Source organism: Motacilla alba, chromosome 7 (genome assembly GCF_015832195.1).
Source record: "Motacilla alba alba isolate MOTALB_02 chromosome 7, Motacilla_alba_V1.0_pri, whole genome shotgun sequence".
Taxonomy (NCBI): domain Eukaryota; kingdom Metazoa; phylum Chordata; class Aves; order Passeriformes; family Motacillidae; genus Motacilla; species Motacilla alba.
This window is the reverse complement of record NC_052022.1, coordinates 20,169,922-20,187,422: the sequence shown is the minus strand read 5'-3', so window position 1 is coordinate 20,187,422 and position 17,501 is coordinate 20,169,922. Positions and strand designations below refer to the sequence as shown.

Sequence of the window (17,501 nt, the reverse complement as noted above, 5' to 3'; positions counted from 1 at the left end):
GCAGCAGCCGGCGCTCGGCGCCTGTAGGGCGCGGGGAGCGAGCGCCACCGCTGGCCGTGGAGTGCGTGCGCGCATGCGCGACGTGCCCCCGTTCGCTGGCGGCTGGGGCGTGCGGCGAGCTCCCCTCACGGACCAGGGCCGGAGCGGGCCGAGGCGGGATCCCTGTGCGGGACAGCGCCCTCGCCGCTGCTTTGGCTCCCGGGCAGTCAGGGACGATCCACGTTAGGCCCCTCCCTCAGCCGAGCGTGCTAACCAGTCGTGTCGATGGAACTTTACGGTTTTAACCGCGGGGCCCACGAGCGGCCGGTAGCCATGATCCCTCCAGTGACCCGGGGATAACGAGTATGAAAGCCTGATGCGGTATGAGCGCCAGGCCTGTGACAAAATGGCCACCGCAGGTGGTGCTCTGTGCGCCTCAGCCGGTGGCGGTGGGCTGCCCTGGCGACATGGCGGTTCCCATCCTGAGCGTCGTGCAGGAGTGAACTTACACAGCTCATTTTGATACAGATCCAAACTGGTAGCAAGTGACTTTGCTGTTTCTCATTCGTCCCAAATAAATAAGTATATTGTCATTTGTATCCCGTGGAAGCCTGTATCAGAATCCTGAACCTGCTTTTGGTAACTGCTGGGCTAGTGCTGCTGACTTCTGTCTCAGTGAAGTGCAGGGTCCCCCAGCCTGCTGCTCTGCCAGAACTGTGCCTACCAAAGCAGAATGATAGGGAAGATTGCTGTAGTTCAGGTGGAGCGTGTGTTCACAATACACTGTGAAACAAAGCTTTTGGAAGCAATAACAAGAGAAGGTTAATTTTTCTGCTATTACAGAATTGGAATAATTTATTTGTGCTGACTGGATCTACAAATAGCAATGCCTGGTAAGCGTATTTTTGAAACTTGTCCTGACAAGCCCTGGAAAAAGGCTTCTTTTGCAGTCTGGCTTTGTAGCAGTCCTGTTAGGCATAATAAACTGAACAGGTTGGTTGGTACTTTGCTGGGATAGCTGCTAGGGAAACTACAATTGCTGCAGGAGTCATTTGATTATTTACTCCACTGTAGCGTTCCATGTGAGTCAGGGTTTATACTGTACCTCAAAAAGTTTAGAAAAACCCTCTGTTGTTTAGATGGCTTCTCATAATTTAGTAACCTTCATGCATTTTTAAGAATTTCTGCCCTCTTTCCTGTTCTTGCTAGATGGACATATTTCTTTCCTGTCGTGTCAAAATAAGCTGATGATGAATGATGGGTCCTTTCTGACATGAGAACCCTTTTGCAGTCTAGTAACCTTTAGCACAAAACATACACTAGTGAATGGTCCAGCACTTGAGAGTGATTCCCTGCCAAGCGCTATAGAAAATAGGTTTACCAGCTGAAAAACTCCAAGTTCTCCTTCCTCAGTGTGGTCTGAGATGGTACTCTCAATGTTTTTCTATTATGTGGTTAAGACAGGAGATAACGGGAGCTTCTTAATGAATACTGTAATTCACCAAAACCTGCAGTAGTTCAAGTGGTTTATGAGAGAGTATGAGAAGTGCCAGGAGATCAGCCCAAAGGAGCTATTGTCAGATGTATTGTATGCTAGGCTATATTCTGCCCTGAGCTTGTGCACCTGTCTCCCACTGACCTTCATGGAAGTTTGTGTACTCATCAAAAGAGGAGAATACGTTTGAATATTTGTTGAGATGATAACAGATTCCTTTTGTATGGATTATGCTAGCGTTACTAGCAAAAAAGATCAGAGGGTAAATAAGGAGACAGAAAGTGTGCTCTTTTTTTTCTGCTGTAACTGTTAGCTCTAACAGTTAAATTTTAGTATTTTCACATTGTTATGAGCCTAACTGACTTACAGCATCAGCCAGATCTATTCAATAAAGACTGGGGCCTTGGAGTCATTTTACTGCAAACAGAAATAGAATTTGTTTCTTTTCTGGTTCTTTCATAAGAAACTTGCCAATGTGTTGGAAGAAGCCCTGAAAAATTACATGCATTCAGAGTGCAGCTAAACTATGAAGCAAAGACATAAGCATCAGTTTTTGATATAAAATTATTCTCATTGTATCTCTTACTTCTTAGCTTAAATCTTTACTTTTAACATAAGTTGCAAGGCAGTAGATAGTTGAAAATGCATCTATTACTAGCAGAAGCCAAGCTCCACATTTAAAGCACTTCAGGAGAAAGGAGATGGCAAGATTTGACTCAATGGAAAGATGAACACTAACATCTGTCAAGACCTGTGGTGATGACATTTATGGTTAAAAGCATTTATTGAAGAAAAATTTGGATTTCTTGACTCTCAAAACCATGTGTCATGGGAAATATGGACTTAGTTAGGTCTATACAAGTTCACACACACACACACACACATATATTCCTCTGGAAAAATCTACACACATAATTTGGTAGTTTTTGTTCTGTGTTACATATAAAAGGCATGGTCTAATCGGTTTAATTTTTTATAGCAATATGGCAAGAAATAAACAGCATTATTTTTGTTCCTATTGCGTATGCCTGTAATGCTGACAAGCTCCAACACATTTACAGATGTGTTTGTAAGAGCAAAATGTATTTATGGTTGGTTTTGAAGTCAGTGGAAGCGTGTGATATTCAAGCAATACTGTCATTAATCACAAAAATTATTTTTAATTTCACTATAGTTGTAGAGAATTCTCACTATTAGTTGTACTAAAGATGGCTGCAATTCAGCAGTGATGTAAAACATCTGTTCTATACACTTAATTGATCATATATGCCCACAGACAGGTACTGATCAGTTGTGATATATTTATGACAACAATTAAGAGTCCAAGAGGAAGTAAAAAATTCAGATCCATGAGATTTTGTAATTTTCTGGGTTTAATTTTTATGTTTAGTAACAAATCTAGTGTTTTGTAACATTTCTTTCTTTGAGCCAAAAAAAGCTTGTTGCTAGTACATGAAAAAATTCATCTTAAAAGGAACATTTCTCCAGCTCTTGCCCCTGCTCTGGAATTTTGGGGTCAAGTGACTTGAGTCTTGTCTTTTTCACCTTGGTATCACAGCAGGAAAAGCGGTGTTTTGCCCTGGGTAGTTTGTGTCACTGGTTACCAGGTTACAAAAGTATCTTTATTTTCTCTTAGTTGCTTAGCGTGTTAAATTAAGTGTCCTGATTTCAATAGCAATATCCCTTACTGCTAAAGCTATGTGACTTGCTATTTTTTGAAAGGAAGCCTTTTGAGTGGAAGGCACCATATATAATTTGGAGTGGTATTAAAATCATATCTGCATGGAATAGTTCATAACTTTTGTCCTGATAAAGAAATCAGAAACTGAATCATACCTGTGTGGTTTCTGAGCTTTTCTTCCTGCCACATGTCAGAAGCTGACAGGGTTATCCTTGTGACACAGCTGTGAAGTAAAGGTGACAAATACTGTACAGAGTTTTACAAGAGTTAACTCAAGATCAGTCACAGATATTCAATTGATAGTTAAAAATTGCCCTTCCTTCTCTTAGTCCCTTGATCAAGTCAGAAGAACATAGGACTTTTCTTAAATATCAAACAGAGTTTGGAAGTAAGCATTTTAAGCGAAGGCAAGCTCTAAATTTGTGAAGTTAAAACATGACCTCGATAGGGTGGAAATTTTTATGGGCCGTTGTTTGAACTCCTGATATGCACTAAAGCAAATTTCATATTTATTTCCATGGGGATGGCAAACTACTTTTCATAGAAAAGGATCAAAAGCATCAGAGTGGATATGCTATGTTAATAATAGGAGGTGGGACAGTGAGGGTAGAAGAATGGATGGTACGCTTATGGTTCAAAGAATTCAGCACTTTTCATTTATGCTGGAAAAAATGTAAATTATGTCACTCTCACCTCCTAGTGCAAAGTTATCAGACAGACAATCACCAAGTGATACCGCTGACATTAAAATGCCTGGAATATTATTTACTTCTATTTATTTCTTTTGGAAATCTTACAATATCTTATTGCAAATGAAACAAAAATCCACATATAATGGTGTAAGAAACAAAGGTTTGTCTGTAGTTTCAATGCTGGATTATTGTTCCATCTCAAAGCTAATTGAAATCCAAGATGTTTGTATCAAAGCTGTAATGAGACACTGACAAATACCTTTCTGCCCCAGTGGAAATGTAATCTTGCTATTGAACATTTTGTCCGGGTAAATTCCATCTGCAATAGGCACAGGCATTTTGCATTTGAATCAAGAAGGTCACTCCTTTGGATCAGATGATATAGTGTACACTCCACTTGCCTTGCGATGAAATTGATCCTTTACTGCACTGAATATAAGACTGTGCATTTTTTACACCTAATTATCTTATTGTTTCATCTAAATGAATTTGGAATGCTAACACTACCACCCCTTTTTGATCTTCACACATTTCGGTGAGACAATTCTCTGAAAAGCCTTATTTCTTAGACAGGAATACTTTAAAAATATTCTGTTGCATTTCTTTGCTAAATAAACCAGAATAAAATCAGTGTTTCATTTATTGATAGAATTGAATATTTAATAACATTTCCCTCACTTTTGCAGCAGTAACACAATAGCTCTATGTATAATTACTCAAACTTGTTTGAGTAATCTTCTTAGTACCTAGTAACTACATATGCAACATTTTGGTTATTTTTACTCATAAATAATGCCATTGACTTCAGTGAAGAGAGGCATCATAAAACTGAATGGCAGTTGCACTGTGTTCACTCTTCAGTGGTAAAATTTTCATTATCTTTGGAAATGTGACTTTTTAATTTTTTTAATATAAAGTAAATTGTGCTGAGTGTATGCACAAAAGTGTGTAGATTATTTTTACAAAAACAAAGGGCAGAAATCTCTAGCTCTGGAGGGGCTACTGTGAAATGCATAAATAGCAGCTTGGTCTCTGCAGGTATGAACCTGTTCTTATTTAAATCAATGGAAATTTCACTGCTGACTGCAGTAAATGCTGCATCAAGACCCCAGCTCTTTCCAAAAATCAATTAAATGTGTTCTTAATAGGCTTTCATGCCTTTGAAAATCTTTCTCTAAATTACAGATGGAAGCCGATCAATTAGGTCTTAGAGTTCATTTTATTAGAATAAATCCCACAATACTGTGCAAAATTAAATAAGATGCTTAAACTTGCTGGTTTCTATTTATCCAGAAAGATTAAGCAGTATCTGTGATTGTGAAACCACCTTGCTTTATTTGCTGGAACGTGTGGGACTGGACAGAATGCTGATGTGACTCTGTGTGTTTTGGATTGTTTCTGCACTGCGAAGAGCAGTGCTGGTGCTAGGAAGCTGAGCAACGAGAAATTTCTCTGTCAGGACATGGAGTAAAATTAATTTTAAATAGACTTTTTCTGTGATATTGTAGCAAATGGAAATTATGATTTAGTGTCTGCTAAGAAAATGTTGAAAATGCTTTTAGAATTTTCTTAACCAACTAAAGTTCAGTAACAGTGGATACCAAAAATATAATTATTAAGGAAGATTAAACAGTATTTAGTGTACAAAGACTGTGGCGGCTCGTTCTGATTTGTATTAATTTTGAATCTTTCATTGTTCACAGGAGATCCAGTGATGTCTGAAGAGTATATGACAAAGCTGGCAGGTGGTATAGCATAAGATTTGCATAAAGCTAATTTCTCCATTTCTGCTGTCTTCATCTGCTGTCATTCAGGTGCCATAACTTGTTTTCTTAAACTGCATTATTGTGAAGTGTGTATTTATCTGTATCAACATGAGGTAATAACATGTATGCTTCACTGTGCTCTATTTACCTAGAACATATTCTTTTGAAATCTTAGGTAGTTATATTGCTTATACAGATTTAAAAATTACCACATTAACATCTATTTTGTTATGTAATTTATGATTAAGCTGTATTTTACCTAGATATGAGACAGCATAATTATTATTACAATTTTGATATAAATTGAAATTATGTAATGTAGGTAACATAGCAATACTTCATATAGTATGCATGTTACCTTATGCATAGTTCCTATAGTAAGGATGTTGAGGTTGTTATTCATTTTATTTAATAAATTCAGATACTGAATCAAGACAAAAGATGCTCTAAATACCTTAAAGCTATTACAAAACCAGAGAGAACATAAACTTCAGGAGGAATTTCAAAACAGAAAAAAATGGTGCTTGAGGGAATATTGTAATTAGGAGGGAAAAGATTTAAAAAACAATAAAATAAGGAACTACTGCATTTGATAAGTATTTCATGAAACCAACTGAATCTTTATATACTTGACAGTCTGATCCTCACGAACTACTGAGTGGTTCTCTTCAAACTAAAAGCAGAAAAAAATGTGACAGCCTGAGAATGAGCATGGTAAGTATTGGTCTAGAGATAATTGCTTTGAAAAGTTATTTTAAGCTAATGAGAATTCATAAAAGAAAAGTGCCATTTCAACCAAATAAGTGTAATAATATCAGCTGATGCAGAAACACATTCTGGGAAGAAAAAATAAGCATTGCAAAGCCTGGAATGGCCAGTATGGAGTACAGAAATGTGTCCAAGTGAGTAAGCATCAAATGAAGGACTGTCCCTACTTGTGGAGAATCCATTCTGGCAAGTAATTGAACCATGGACTACTGCATCTCAAATTTGTAGGACTCCCCAGAGAGCTAAAAGGGACTCTGCAGATTATGTCATCAGTATGCCAAAGATCTCTGCTCTGTACCGTAGTGCTCAAAAGTAAGTGTTCCCCAGATTTCCATTTTTAAAGGACTTCTTTCAGAATACTGATCAAACCTTGGCATTCTGAGTTTTTAAGGTACAGTGAGGTTTTGCTGTTGTTTTGCCTGTGAATGCAAGAAAGAAGTTCTGATTAAGGTTCTAAAATCAGAGCAAAAATGTTGCTAGTTCTGAAATAGCTTGAAAGGTAAACAGAAGGCTACCAAATGTGCAGGCTAACCACAGAAAAAGAGAGAGGATAAGCATTTAAAGAGAAATATTTTATTCTGTACTTAGCTTGAAGTGAAAAGAGACTGTGCCAAGCAAATAACAGAAAGACAGCTAGGTGTGCAAAACTAGGAGCAGGACACTGGGGAAGTGTGCAGGATGAAGCTTCTGAGACTACTGAATAAAGATGTTAGGTATGAATTAGAACTGATTTTGTACTGAAGGGTCTGCCAAAACCATGATGCTAGAATATCTTGGTGCAGGAACATCCTATGTATATTGCATATATCTCGAACAACCTCTAGAACATTGTGCTAGACCACACAACTGTCTTTTACAAGGATGCCTGTTTGGAAAAGGATTGCATATGAGATTCTGTCTCTGAATTCGAGAGGTAATGTGATCTGTAGAATCAATACTACAAAAGACTTCACAATTTTACTGGAATTTTTTAACCTTGTGTTTTGTATTTTTCCTGCCACACGTTCAGATGGAAGGCTTACTACAGTATGTTAGACCTCTCATACCATCAGGAAACCTCTGACACATTTTAAAATTTACTTTAGAAACTCAGTTCTCTCTTAAACACTGTTGACTGATTCATTCTGCAAGCTTTCTTAATTTGATTTTGATTTGATCCTATGTACAGCTGCATAAAAATAGTGGATTAGGGTTTATCATACACAAAACTATTCTGAAGAGTCAAGAGATTTTAGCAGAATCTGCCAGCAGCCAGAACTGTGCAGCCAAGTCCAGTTAAGATACGGTTAAATGCTTTTTGCCAGCCTTGAATAAAAAATACTCTTGTAAAACTGACAACAGCTAAGAAACACAAGCATATATTTAAGTCAATGAAAATTAATTGGATGAGCTCTCTGTCATCAAATTCAATGTGATTTGGTTGTATATCTGGCAAGGAAGCTTCATGTTTATGAAAGCTAGATTTCAAGTGACACTGCAATGAATTGAAGCAAGTCTCTACCAGTGCTTCTCTACCTAGTAAAACATCAAAGATTTTTCATTTTGTTTATTCTATAATAAATGGCTGCATGTGTATGATAACTGTATTGACTTCTATTGTCTTATTGACAATAAGACTATTGACTTATGGCTACATAAACCGTATTGACTTGCGAATGTTAAGCTCACTTTCTAGATAAGATTTTGCATTATTTCAAGCAACAAAGAAGTATTCATAATTTTATCTTTGGGTGGATTTACGAGAATAATTTATTTTCTTTACAAATCATGGCAAATTGAGACTTGGTTGGGGTTTTACATTTTGCTCCCCTGCTTTTAGAGTGGAGTCTTGCCTTGCTTGGGAAATTCCCTGCATTTTGATGCAAACTTTTTCCAGTATCTCAAAAAATTGCATTTTCCGTGGGCACTGTGGGTTAACAGAAGACAACAGTCTGCCAACTGGCTGTAGATAATTTCAAGTTGCACAAGTCTGCCTTATAAGCAAAAATCATTACCTGTTTAAATGTCTAGAGAAGGTAATTAAGAACTGTAGAATGTGCAAAAGACTATACAGAAAATGAATTGCTAAAATAACTGTAATGATGCACAGTTCTACACTCACCCTTTTCTCTCTGCTGAAGGACACTGTGTAGAAGGCAAATCTCTGCCTGACAGATTCTGATGAGAGTTTTTGTTAATTAAACTTACGTTACAAGGGGCATCGTGTCACTTCTACATAAAAACAGTACATTGCTTCCATTATAGTTGGACATGTGCATGAAACCACAAATAGTTTCCTTGCTTATCTGTGTTCCTAGCTTGAGACCAGTAGCTTTCTTGCCTTTTTATAGTTGGAGCATAATCTAAAATAGAGGATGAATAAAATAATTGACCAAGAATATAGCTTCAGATATTATTTCCTATGTGCCCCACTCTGTCTTTCCCTTTTTCTGCCTCTCCCTAGGGGAATAGCAGTTATCTTCCTTATGCTAAATCCAGTTCCTATCCACAGCAATCGTAAATCTTGGCATCAGTCTCACAGCAGAATAAAAAGTCAGATCAGCAGGGAGCTTCCACATAAGAGCAACAGGCAACTCCAGGAGAAGGAAAAAAAATACAAGAAAAAAAATCTTTTCAAACTCTTCCATTTATTTTCTTTCAAAAATAAAGGATTCTACTCATTAGAAACCCTCAGGTTTTCTTGTATTTTTAAAGATAATATGCCCTCAAAGAATGACAACTCATTATTCAGCCAGCCTTTCAAAGCCTTTTATTTCAAAGCTTCTTTCTGAATAAACAAATCTATAAAGAGAACAAATTGAAGTTTCTGCTTTTCCTAGTGTTTTACATAGAAGCTACACAAGCTGTCTTCTCTCAAAATGAGTCAGACCTGAAATTACAAAGTAACCAAAAATTGTTGGATGTAGCTGGTGGAATTAATTTTATGTATTTTATCTACAGACTGGTTCTAAAGCCTCAAAAATATTTTTAATTGAAAATTGAAAATTTTAGGTCAAAACCCCAAGGTATTTTTTATTACTGTTATTATTTGCTTAGGGATGTTTAAATGTTTAGAGATAGGCAAAGGAACACTAAGTATAATAAAAATAACTATCATAAACATGGCGACGATATAATACAACTGAAAGTAGGGTTTGCAATATAATTTCAATTTGTACTTATTGGGCTGATGTACAAAATGTCTTTGTAACCATTTATTACATTCCACGAGAGCTTACTTCAGAGCGAATTAGTCCTTTAAGGCATTAGAAGGAATTGTCCTACTCAGACTAAAGTGAGCTACCCTCCCCAGGATGAGAGACTAGGTTTTAAACAAGAGAAAATATACTGAGAAATATAAAGATTTTGTTGCTAGAGCAGAGATTCAGGGAATACAAAGATAGGAGTAAAATGTCCTCAGAAGAACTGGAGAAAGGAGTTTGGAATAAGAAGGAAATATTAATTAGTGAATGGAGCACATGTACCTCAGTGGCTTGGAAAGCATGATGTCAGAAAGTGCAAAATAATACAATTTGTAGCAAAACGTGCAGAAATTTCTGGACTCTCACAGGATTGTAGTTACCTCCACGTAGGAAGACCAAGGCGTTGCTGTTACGAGCTCAAACTATGTGTAGATGCCTTGATAGAGTTTCCTATAGTTAGTACCTGAATTACAATTGAAAATAAAAAGAGGTTCAAACGGAGTACACAAGACTGCATGATGACTGACATAGGCTTACAAAGGAAGAAATCAAAAGAAGCAGTCCGTGTGATTCTGTGCCAGAATATTTGACTTCATACTAAAAGCAGGTACAAATGGAGTACAAGTGCAGTCAGAGACTGGAATAACAGGGAACTCTCCTGTCCCTGAAGCTAAAGACTCTGGAATAAATTCTTACTTAAAGATACCTTTTTTTCCAAAGTGAAGCAGCTCTGTGGAGGGGTTTTGAACTGCTGTTGTATGTAGGAATTGCTGACTGCCTGTATAGCCTGTGAATTTTCTTTCATTTATTTGAGAAGAGGAGAGCTGAGGTCCATATGCAGACTTGTTGACTCAAATAGTGCTCGTGGTTATACAGTTGCAGTCTCATGGATAGGCAAATTCTTCCCAGGTTTTTGCAGTGCCATCATCAGGTTTCTGCTGCTTGGTAGCAGAGAAGAGTTAATCCAAATCCATGTATAACAAACAGTGCCTTTTTTTCAGAGCTGCAAACTTTTTTTCCCCCAGCTGCATAATTGTCAGTACAGATCAAAGAGCTAGGAAAACTTCTACTGCAGCATTTTGAGATCTTCTGCAGTTGTATTTCAATAGGCTCTTGTAACTACTGCTTACAGTATGCAATAAAGTGAGGACAAGATTTATCTGATTTCAGATTTATTGCTGCAGATTTTTAAAAAAGCATACTTTTCTACATGGAAATGGATGTTTCGTGCTGCTACTCTTGGAATGGAAACCTGTGAAAGGCTGGTATCATTCAGTAGAATTGGAAATGCAGAAGAAAAAGGTGTTTTTATTGTTGTTGAATAACTGTCTGGCAAACGTCTTTGTTCAATCCATGCACCTCATCCATTATTTATCGGCTATAACTAAAATATAATTTTAAGGCTTTTAAAGCAAAGTATTTATTAAAATAATATGAAGAGAAGAAATAGTTATAAATGGGGAAGCCAGTATCTACAGAGATTAAATTAAGAACAGAAGCTGTTGGCATGTATCTGATGGCAGAATGTACATTTTTGTTATGTGAAATTGGCGCTCATGTTTACTTTTTCAGGATCAATTTTTCTTTTTCCTTTAGACTGCAAGGTCAAATGGTAAAAGTACTGGAAGTTCCTGGCTTTTTCCTAATTCTTGCTACTTTCATATCTTGTATATGAGCTTATTCCTAAACTTTCATGCTTAAAAGTTACAAACAGAAGTTTAAGAGCTCTGAGGTAGAGCACAATAAAGAACAATTTCCAACACCAGGGATGAAGAAATACTGTATTCTGAGTGGGCCCTTTAAAAGAAAAGAGAAGTGAATATATAAATTCTGACATGACTGTGTGTTTTTTGCCTACTAACTTTGTGCTTTTGTTTTGAGGCAGACGACTGTATCACTTATAAGTAAGGCTGGTCTAGCATCTGCCAAAGGCCGTTTTGGTAGTGCTTGCCACCTAGTGGATTACTGCTTGTATACACATATGAGCAGGATCATCTGCCACTAAAATAGACCATCACACTATTAATCACACTAATATTTGATTATATCCTGCAGAATTTGAGTACTACTCAAGGGATTTTTAAATTTTGTTGGAATGAAAAGCTTGTGAAAATTGAACTACAAATTGCAAACATTTTCAAAACTTTTTCAAATCTGACAGCTGTATTTGCAACTATGACATGACTTGGTGACCAGCAAAATAATGGAATTTGAGAGCCAAAGAGTAGTCAGTGTAGGTGGCCATGGACTCAGCTGTAAACTCAAGCCCCATGCTAACATATGTTGTCTGAGGCTCTATGATGAGTACATTTGGTGAACATAACTGAGCTTGTTGAAATTTATACCCAGTTTCTGCTTCTTCTGTAACAGCTTGCTGGGGCCCTGTCATTTTTTTAGATTTCTGGTTTGAATATAGTAGTAACTGAATTTTCTCAACATTACCTCTTCTCTTCTCTTAGCTGAATTGCCTGGAATAGTTGTCATCCGTTTTGTTGACCTGGACTTGAATGTCTACCTGACTAATAGTCTACCCCTCATTACTGCCCACTAGTCGTACAGAGATCACAAGTGTTGCTCATACCATAACACAATGCAAACATCTGTATTGAACGTTACAAGTGTTCCATCAACTACTTAAAAAAAAACATTTTTCCACACAAATGTAGTCCCCCTGCCAAAATTTGAGTCCCCTCATTCAATTTTAAATACAATTGAGCTTTTATTGAATTTTTTAATAATCACCATACTTTAAAAACATGGACTATTTCACCAGAATTTTCCCCAACACATCCAGCCTACAGGCAACAGTTAAGGGAAGTTCTCAGCAACAGGGAATTGTCAGGTTTGAATACAACAGGTTTTCTGCTACGTTGACGTTTGTAGTAGTATGGTTTTTTTAATCCATGATGATGAAAATGTTGGAAAATTTTAGCCAACAGCTTATGGTATTCACAAATAATTTATGCTCTATGCTTTCAGAAGAATTTCCAATTTAACTTATTAAACTCTAGAATACCTTAGTTCTTAGTTGTTACCAATACGTTCATACAGATGATTTTACTTTTATAGCATTTTGTGATGATTAACCTGTTTATGAGTAACTTGATATGCAGATGTTGAATTGGGTAAGATTCCATGGAGTCTGTGCTTAGTCTGGCTGTTACTTATCTGAGGGTATTTCAGTCTTACAGTGCACTATGTTGTCATTATATATCAGAATGCTTGATCTTCCCATATTTGTGATCGCATTCTCATGACAGGATAGTTTTGGTTTTTTTTTTACCTCCCTCTAACAACTGCTGTGAGGAACTTCTGTTATGATCAGAAGGTGAGATATGAATTGTTTATACAGTGAATTCTTTCACTTTCTGTTAAATACTATGTTCCTAAGACTACAGCGTACATAAATTTCATCATAAAGATCATAAATAGTTGAAATTAAGACATATTTAAGAAACTTTGTACAACTGTCCTCCTGTTTTCAAAAAGTCATTTACGAATAATTTGATCTTTATCCAAATTTAGAAAGTTTTTTTTTAGTACCATAACAAAAATCTGTACTCAGTAGTATCACAAGCTCAAAAAATCACTTTTATTAATATATAAAAAAGAATAAGGAAAACAGACATTATAATGAAATATTTGCTCTCATCTACAAATAAGTACTTTGGGTAATAAAATAAATTTTTAGGTTCTTGTGGACAGTTAAAAACAGAGGAAGGAATGTTCTGAAATAAATGCAAAAGAAAGATACTTCTGAAATAGAAAATATTTGGCAATATCTCTTAGTCACTCAATAAAATATCCATGTAAACAAGTATTCCATATTTACATTACCATATGCAATATTCTTGGCTACATGTAGTAAGATGTATACATGTAATTACATTCAATTTTAGAATCTAATTTGCACCATCATTTCTCAGTTCCTTAATGTTGGAAAAAACACTTCTGTTTCTGTGCTTAGTACTGTATGACAACATGTAAATATAGTATTTTTTTCCCAGGCAACTTAAAAAGATAGCACTTTCAATGTTAGGTTTTGTAACTTCCTGGTTTTTTACAGGAATTCTAACCTGGAATGTAAGCTCTACAATCACATTCCTGTAAAAACAACCAGGTAGATGATTTCCAAACATGCGGAAAAATACCCATGAAAAAGCTAGAGTTCTATCTTCCATTTGCATCTCTGAAAATACACTTTTTTCATTTCCTATGTTGCTACTGTATTTATTTAACTCATAAATACAGGAAAGAAAATTTGCATGAAAGGAAAGTTAATGGAAGGCCACTTTGAGGAGCAGATTTAGGACTATTACTCTCCAAACACCAATGCATTTTTATTTAGCACTGAATTAACCTCATTTTTTTGCAAGGATACTTAAAGGCCTTTTAAATAAATTTAGAATTAAGCCAGAAGTCTATAGTATGTTTACAGTTTTAAATTGCACATACCAAGACTGATCAAGGTTTAGGAGATCACAGGTACTGCATCTCATGGGGACCTTCCAAAGACCAGCAACCAGACTCCCACAGTTCATGCACATGAGATATCACTGATTACCAATTCCCCAAGTGGAATCTTCCAGCTTCCACTGAGTTTCTACTGTCATGTTTAACCTCTAAGTTGAAAACCAAAATTATATTCTGGGAGGCTCCCCTCGAAAGGTTGCTAATCCTTAGTTAGATTTTCAGTTAGTTTTATATCACAGAATCACAGAATGGTTGCAATTGGAAGGGACCCAGAAGGATCATCGAGTCCAGCCCTTAAGCAGATGGCCCAATATGGGTTTGAACCCACAACCTTGGTATTACTTATACCTTGCACTGCATGAGAATAGAGAAGTAAAGAAATGCCACCATTCTATTTTCAAGTAGCATTCCCCTTGAACAGTAAATGGAACACAATGGAAACCAGAAGGCATGCATGCTGGTTATTTAACAGCATACAGAACCAACCACCTAAAAGCTGTTCATTTCAATACATTCAGCTCAGTGCTGTAACAAAAGAAGTCATAGATTCTGTGTTTCTTCCAGTACACTGTACAGTTACTTTCTTCCAGAACAATCCCTAGGAAACTGACTACCTTCCATGCAAACATATGCTTTTATTATGTGACCTAGTACTACGCAGGGATTGCATGAGCTCACTTTCACAGGTGGATGAGACACAGGAACGGGCCAATACATAACAATTTAAAATGCTGTTGCCTGTGCAAGTGCAGTATAGAAAACTGCATAGTAAATTACTGCAAGTGAGCTTGTTTATTCACTTTCTCTGCCATGCTTCAGTGTTTGATTCATTGCACACAGTGGGACTGGAGAAGTGCTCACACATTAGTTTAGCAGTTTAGGTTAGTGTTCCTTCTGCCATACCTGAACTGTACATTAAAAGCAGGTATTTTCTACAGTGGAAAAATATACCAATGTGAGGTTGGTCCCAGTCACCCACAAACCTATAACTGAAACCATAGAACTCTGGGATGTAGTCCTTGAGTACCAAATGGTACAGCAGAAAAGTTTTTAAAATACTTTATTATGCCAGCTTTCTATACTGCATTCACCAAATAATAAAATATTATCACAAATCAAAGAACAGGAACTGAGGTACTTCTTGTCAGAGAAGACCCAAAATAACTCATATGTCCAAAATAGTTTGTACTAACACACAGTCAACTACAAAAATGGCTCATTTGTTGAAGGGTAATGTATTAGTATGTTTTTAAAAGCTGGAGTAGATAAAAATTTGTGTAGTATTTTAAAAATAGGAAATTATTTGCTGTCTGCAACTATATTCCAACAAGAACAGTGGTAAATTTGTATTTGTAGTGGGCTCTGGAGCTTTTACAGGAGATAATAGAATGGCTCATCATTTTGGACATGTGCAGTCCAAATAATCTACTATAATTATTCTTCCACAATAGTAAAATGTAAGTGTAAATATTGTTTATATCTGTGAAATTAATGAATGAGCATAATACATTAATACTTCAATTACTAGAAAGAGCTATAAAAGTAAAGTGCCAGTAGGGACTCTTCATTATTTAGAGCAAATTGCATTATTTAAATCTGTAATTTCAAATGTAAAAGTCATTGAGTTTGTATAGATTGCTTACAGACTAAAACATGTCTTCATGCCTATGGTAATAATGCCTTTGATGTCAGTGTGGAGATACCCAAACTGGCTTTCAGTTAACAGGTAGCATTTTATTAAAAGAGCAAAGCTCACCTGTGTCTTGGAGAAAGTATTTCTCACTTGAAGATAATTTTTTATCTGTGAGACTGATAGCAGATTTTTCTGGTTTCTAACCTCCTAATTTCTAGTCTAGTACCATAAGTCAACAGAACTGCAATCAAATAAAGATACTAAAATGCTGCTTTCTGGGATAAAAGGAAGACTTAGTTTAAATGATACATTTTTCTAAGTGTGTTTCTATAGCTTCTCAAATAAGACAAATTCTGCATTTGGATGTCTTTAACATTTCTTAGATTACACTAATAATTGCACATAATTCAAAGCCAAATATTGTCTGTATGCAGTATATTTGGTAGAATTTGTTGAAAGGTCAACAGATACATTCTGATTTAAAAAAAAACAAGATCAAGATCCCCCAGAAGTTTCTAAATGAAATATAACATTTTATGAAGATATATAGCAAATGTTTTATTTTTAATTAAAAATTTTAAAATAAACATTTTTATGAAGCAACTCTGTAAAGTGCGGAATGACCTCAAATCCCATAGAACATAGCAGCCAGTGAGGGGGTTAATCAGCTAGAGAAATCAGAGCTTTAAAAAAGTGAAAACTACCAGGAAGTTTATGTGTGACAAACTAAATTATTTTGTATGGTATACTTCATGGCTGATTCATAACCTGCAAAAGTACTCAATAGCTAAATTTATTCTGAATCTTGTTAAATTTTTTATTTCTATAAGAGATATAAGCATTAAATTAGGAAGTGATATGTAAGACAGTTTCCAGTCATGTGATTTTCCCATTATGTGATGTCATTCATGCTCTTGTTCTTTTAAACGAGGCATGGACTAGTCATGGAGCAATAAAATATGTTAGGGACTTACAGGAATTTAAATCCATATGCAGAAAACTTGAGTATCTTTCAGCAAGCCATACTAAAAATGAACCCCCAACCTACTTACATATCAATATAACTACATTAGAAGGACCCTCACCAGGGGGAATTTGGAGGTATAATAGTACTTTTATACTGTGTATTTTCTTTACATAGTTGATCTTTGCCCTGCTTCATCAAATTTGATGTTTTGTTTTCTGGCTGCTTCAGTATTGCTCCTCAGATCAGATTTATCTGCGTTACTACTGTTTGTCATTGTGGATTCTACTTCTGTGCCTTCAGGAGTTGCTCCAGTGGGCCTCAGAATTTTAGCATTCTCTGCTGGGGGCCGCTTCCAGTGGGGCCTGCTTGCCATCCACAAAATAAGTGAGCCAAATATGACAAGCAAAATACCAAGACAGTTGACCAAAGTTGCTTCTGGTGGGGATGCACTGTATGCAGGATTTTTCCTTTGAAAGGGGAAAAAGAAAGAGGTCAGAAAAGATTATTTTAAAGACAATCCTGGTCTAAAAACAGCAGTCTCCTGCTAGGTAGGTCTTTTTAACACAAACAAAACAAAACAGTATCCCAGTACTGCATGCTTATTATTCTGGGCAAATGGAAGTATATTTGCAATGAATAACCTTAATAAACAAGTGGAAACAAATACTTACAATGCAAATATAAGCTTTTCTGTGATTCCCATGAGAGCTGTTGCAATCACCGTTGCAAAGATGGTAAGACCCGAATAAACATGTATTGGCATGAGAGCTACGCGGAGATGAACTGGAGCAAACGGGAGCAGAAAGACAGCGAAACCCAAGAACAGCTACAACCAAAACAGATTCATAGTTAGGGCTACATGGAA

The 17,501-nt window shown here is 36.3% G+C and overlaps 1 protein-coding gene and 1 long non-coding RNA gene across 3 annotated transcripts in view; one reads left to right on the top strand and one right to left on the bottom strand.

Annotated features, from left to right (window-relative positions):
- The first annotated feature begins 1 nt into the window (after position 1).
- Positions 2 to 17,501, top strand: part of LOC119702956 — a 24,791-nt gene continuing 7,291 nt past the window's right edge. Inside the window, exons 1-3 of one of the 2 annotated variants that reach the window (XR_005257508.1) lie at positions 2 to 872; positions 5,551 to 5,661; positions 6,250 to 6,327. This is a non-coding gene — a long non-coding RNA (uncharacterized LOC119702956). The remainder of the gene's footprint in view (positions 873 to 5,550; positions 5,662 to 6,249; positions 6,328 to 17,501) is intronic. The other variant, XR_005257509.1, reaches the window with a different exon arrangement.
- LOC119702955 (cytochrome b reductase 1) overlaps positions 9,116 to 17,501 on the bottom strand; it is a 24,141-nt gene continuing 15,755 nt past the window's right edge. The window contains exons 3-4 of the mRNA XM_038141768.1: positions 17,308 to 17,462; positions 9,116 to 17,103 (exon numbers count right to left, since the gene is read on the bottom strand). Coding sequence (XP_037997696.1) covers positions 16,803 to 17,103; positions 17,308 to 17,462 — 456 coding nt within the window. The 3' untranslated portion in view covers positions 9,116 to 16,802. The remainder of the gene's footprint in view (positions 17,104 to 17,307; positions 17,463 to 17,501) is intronic.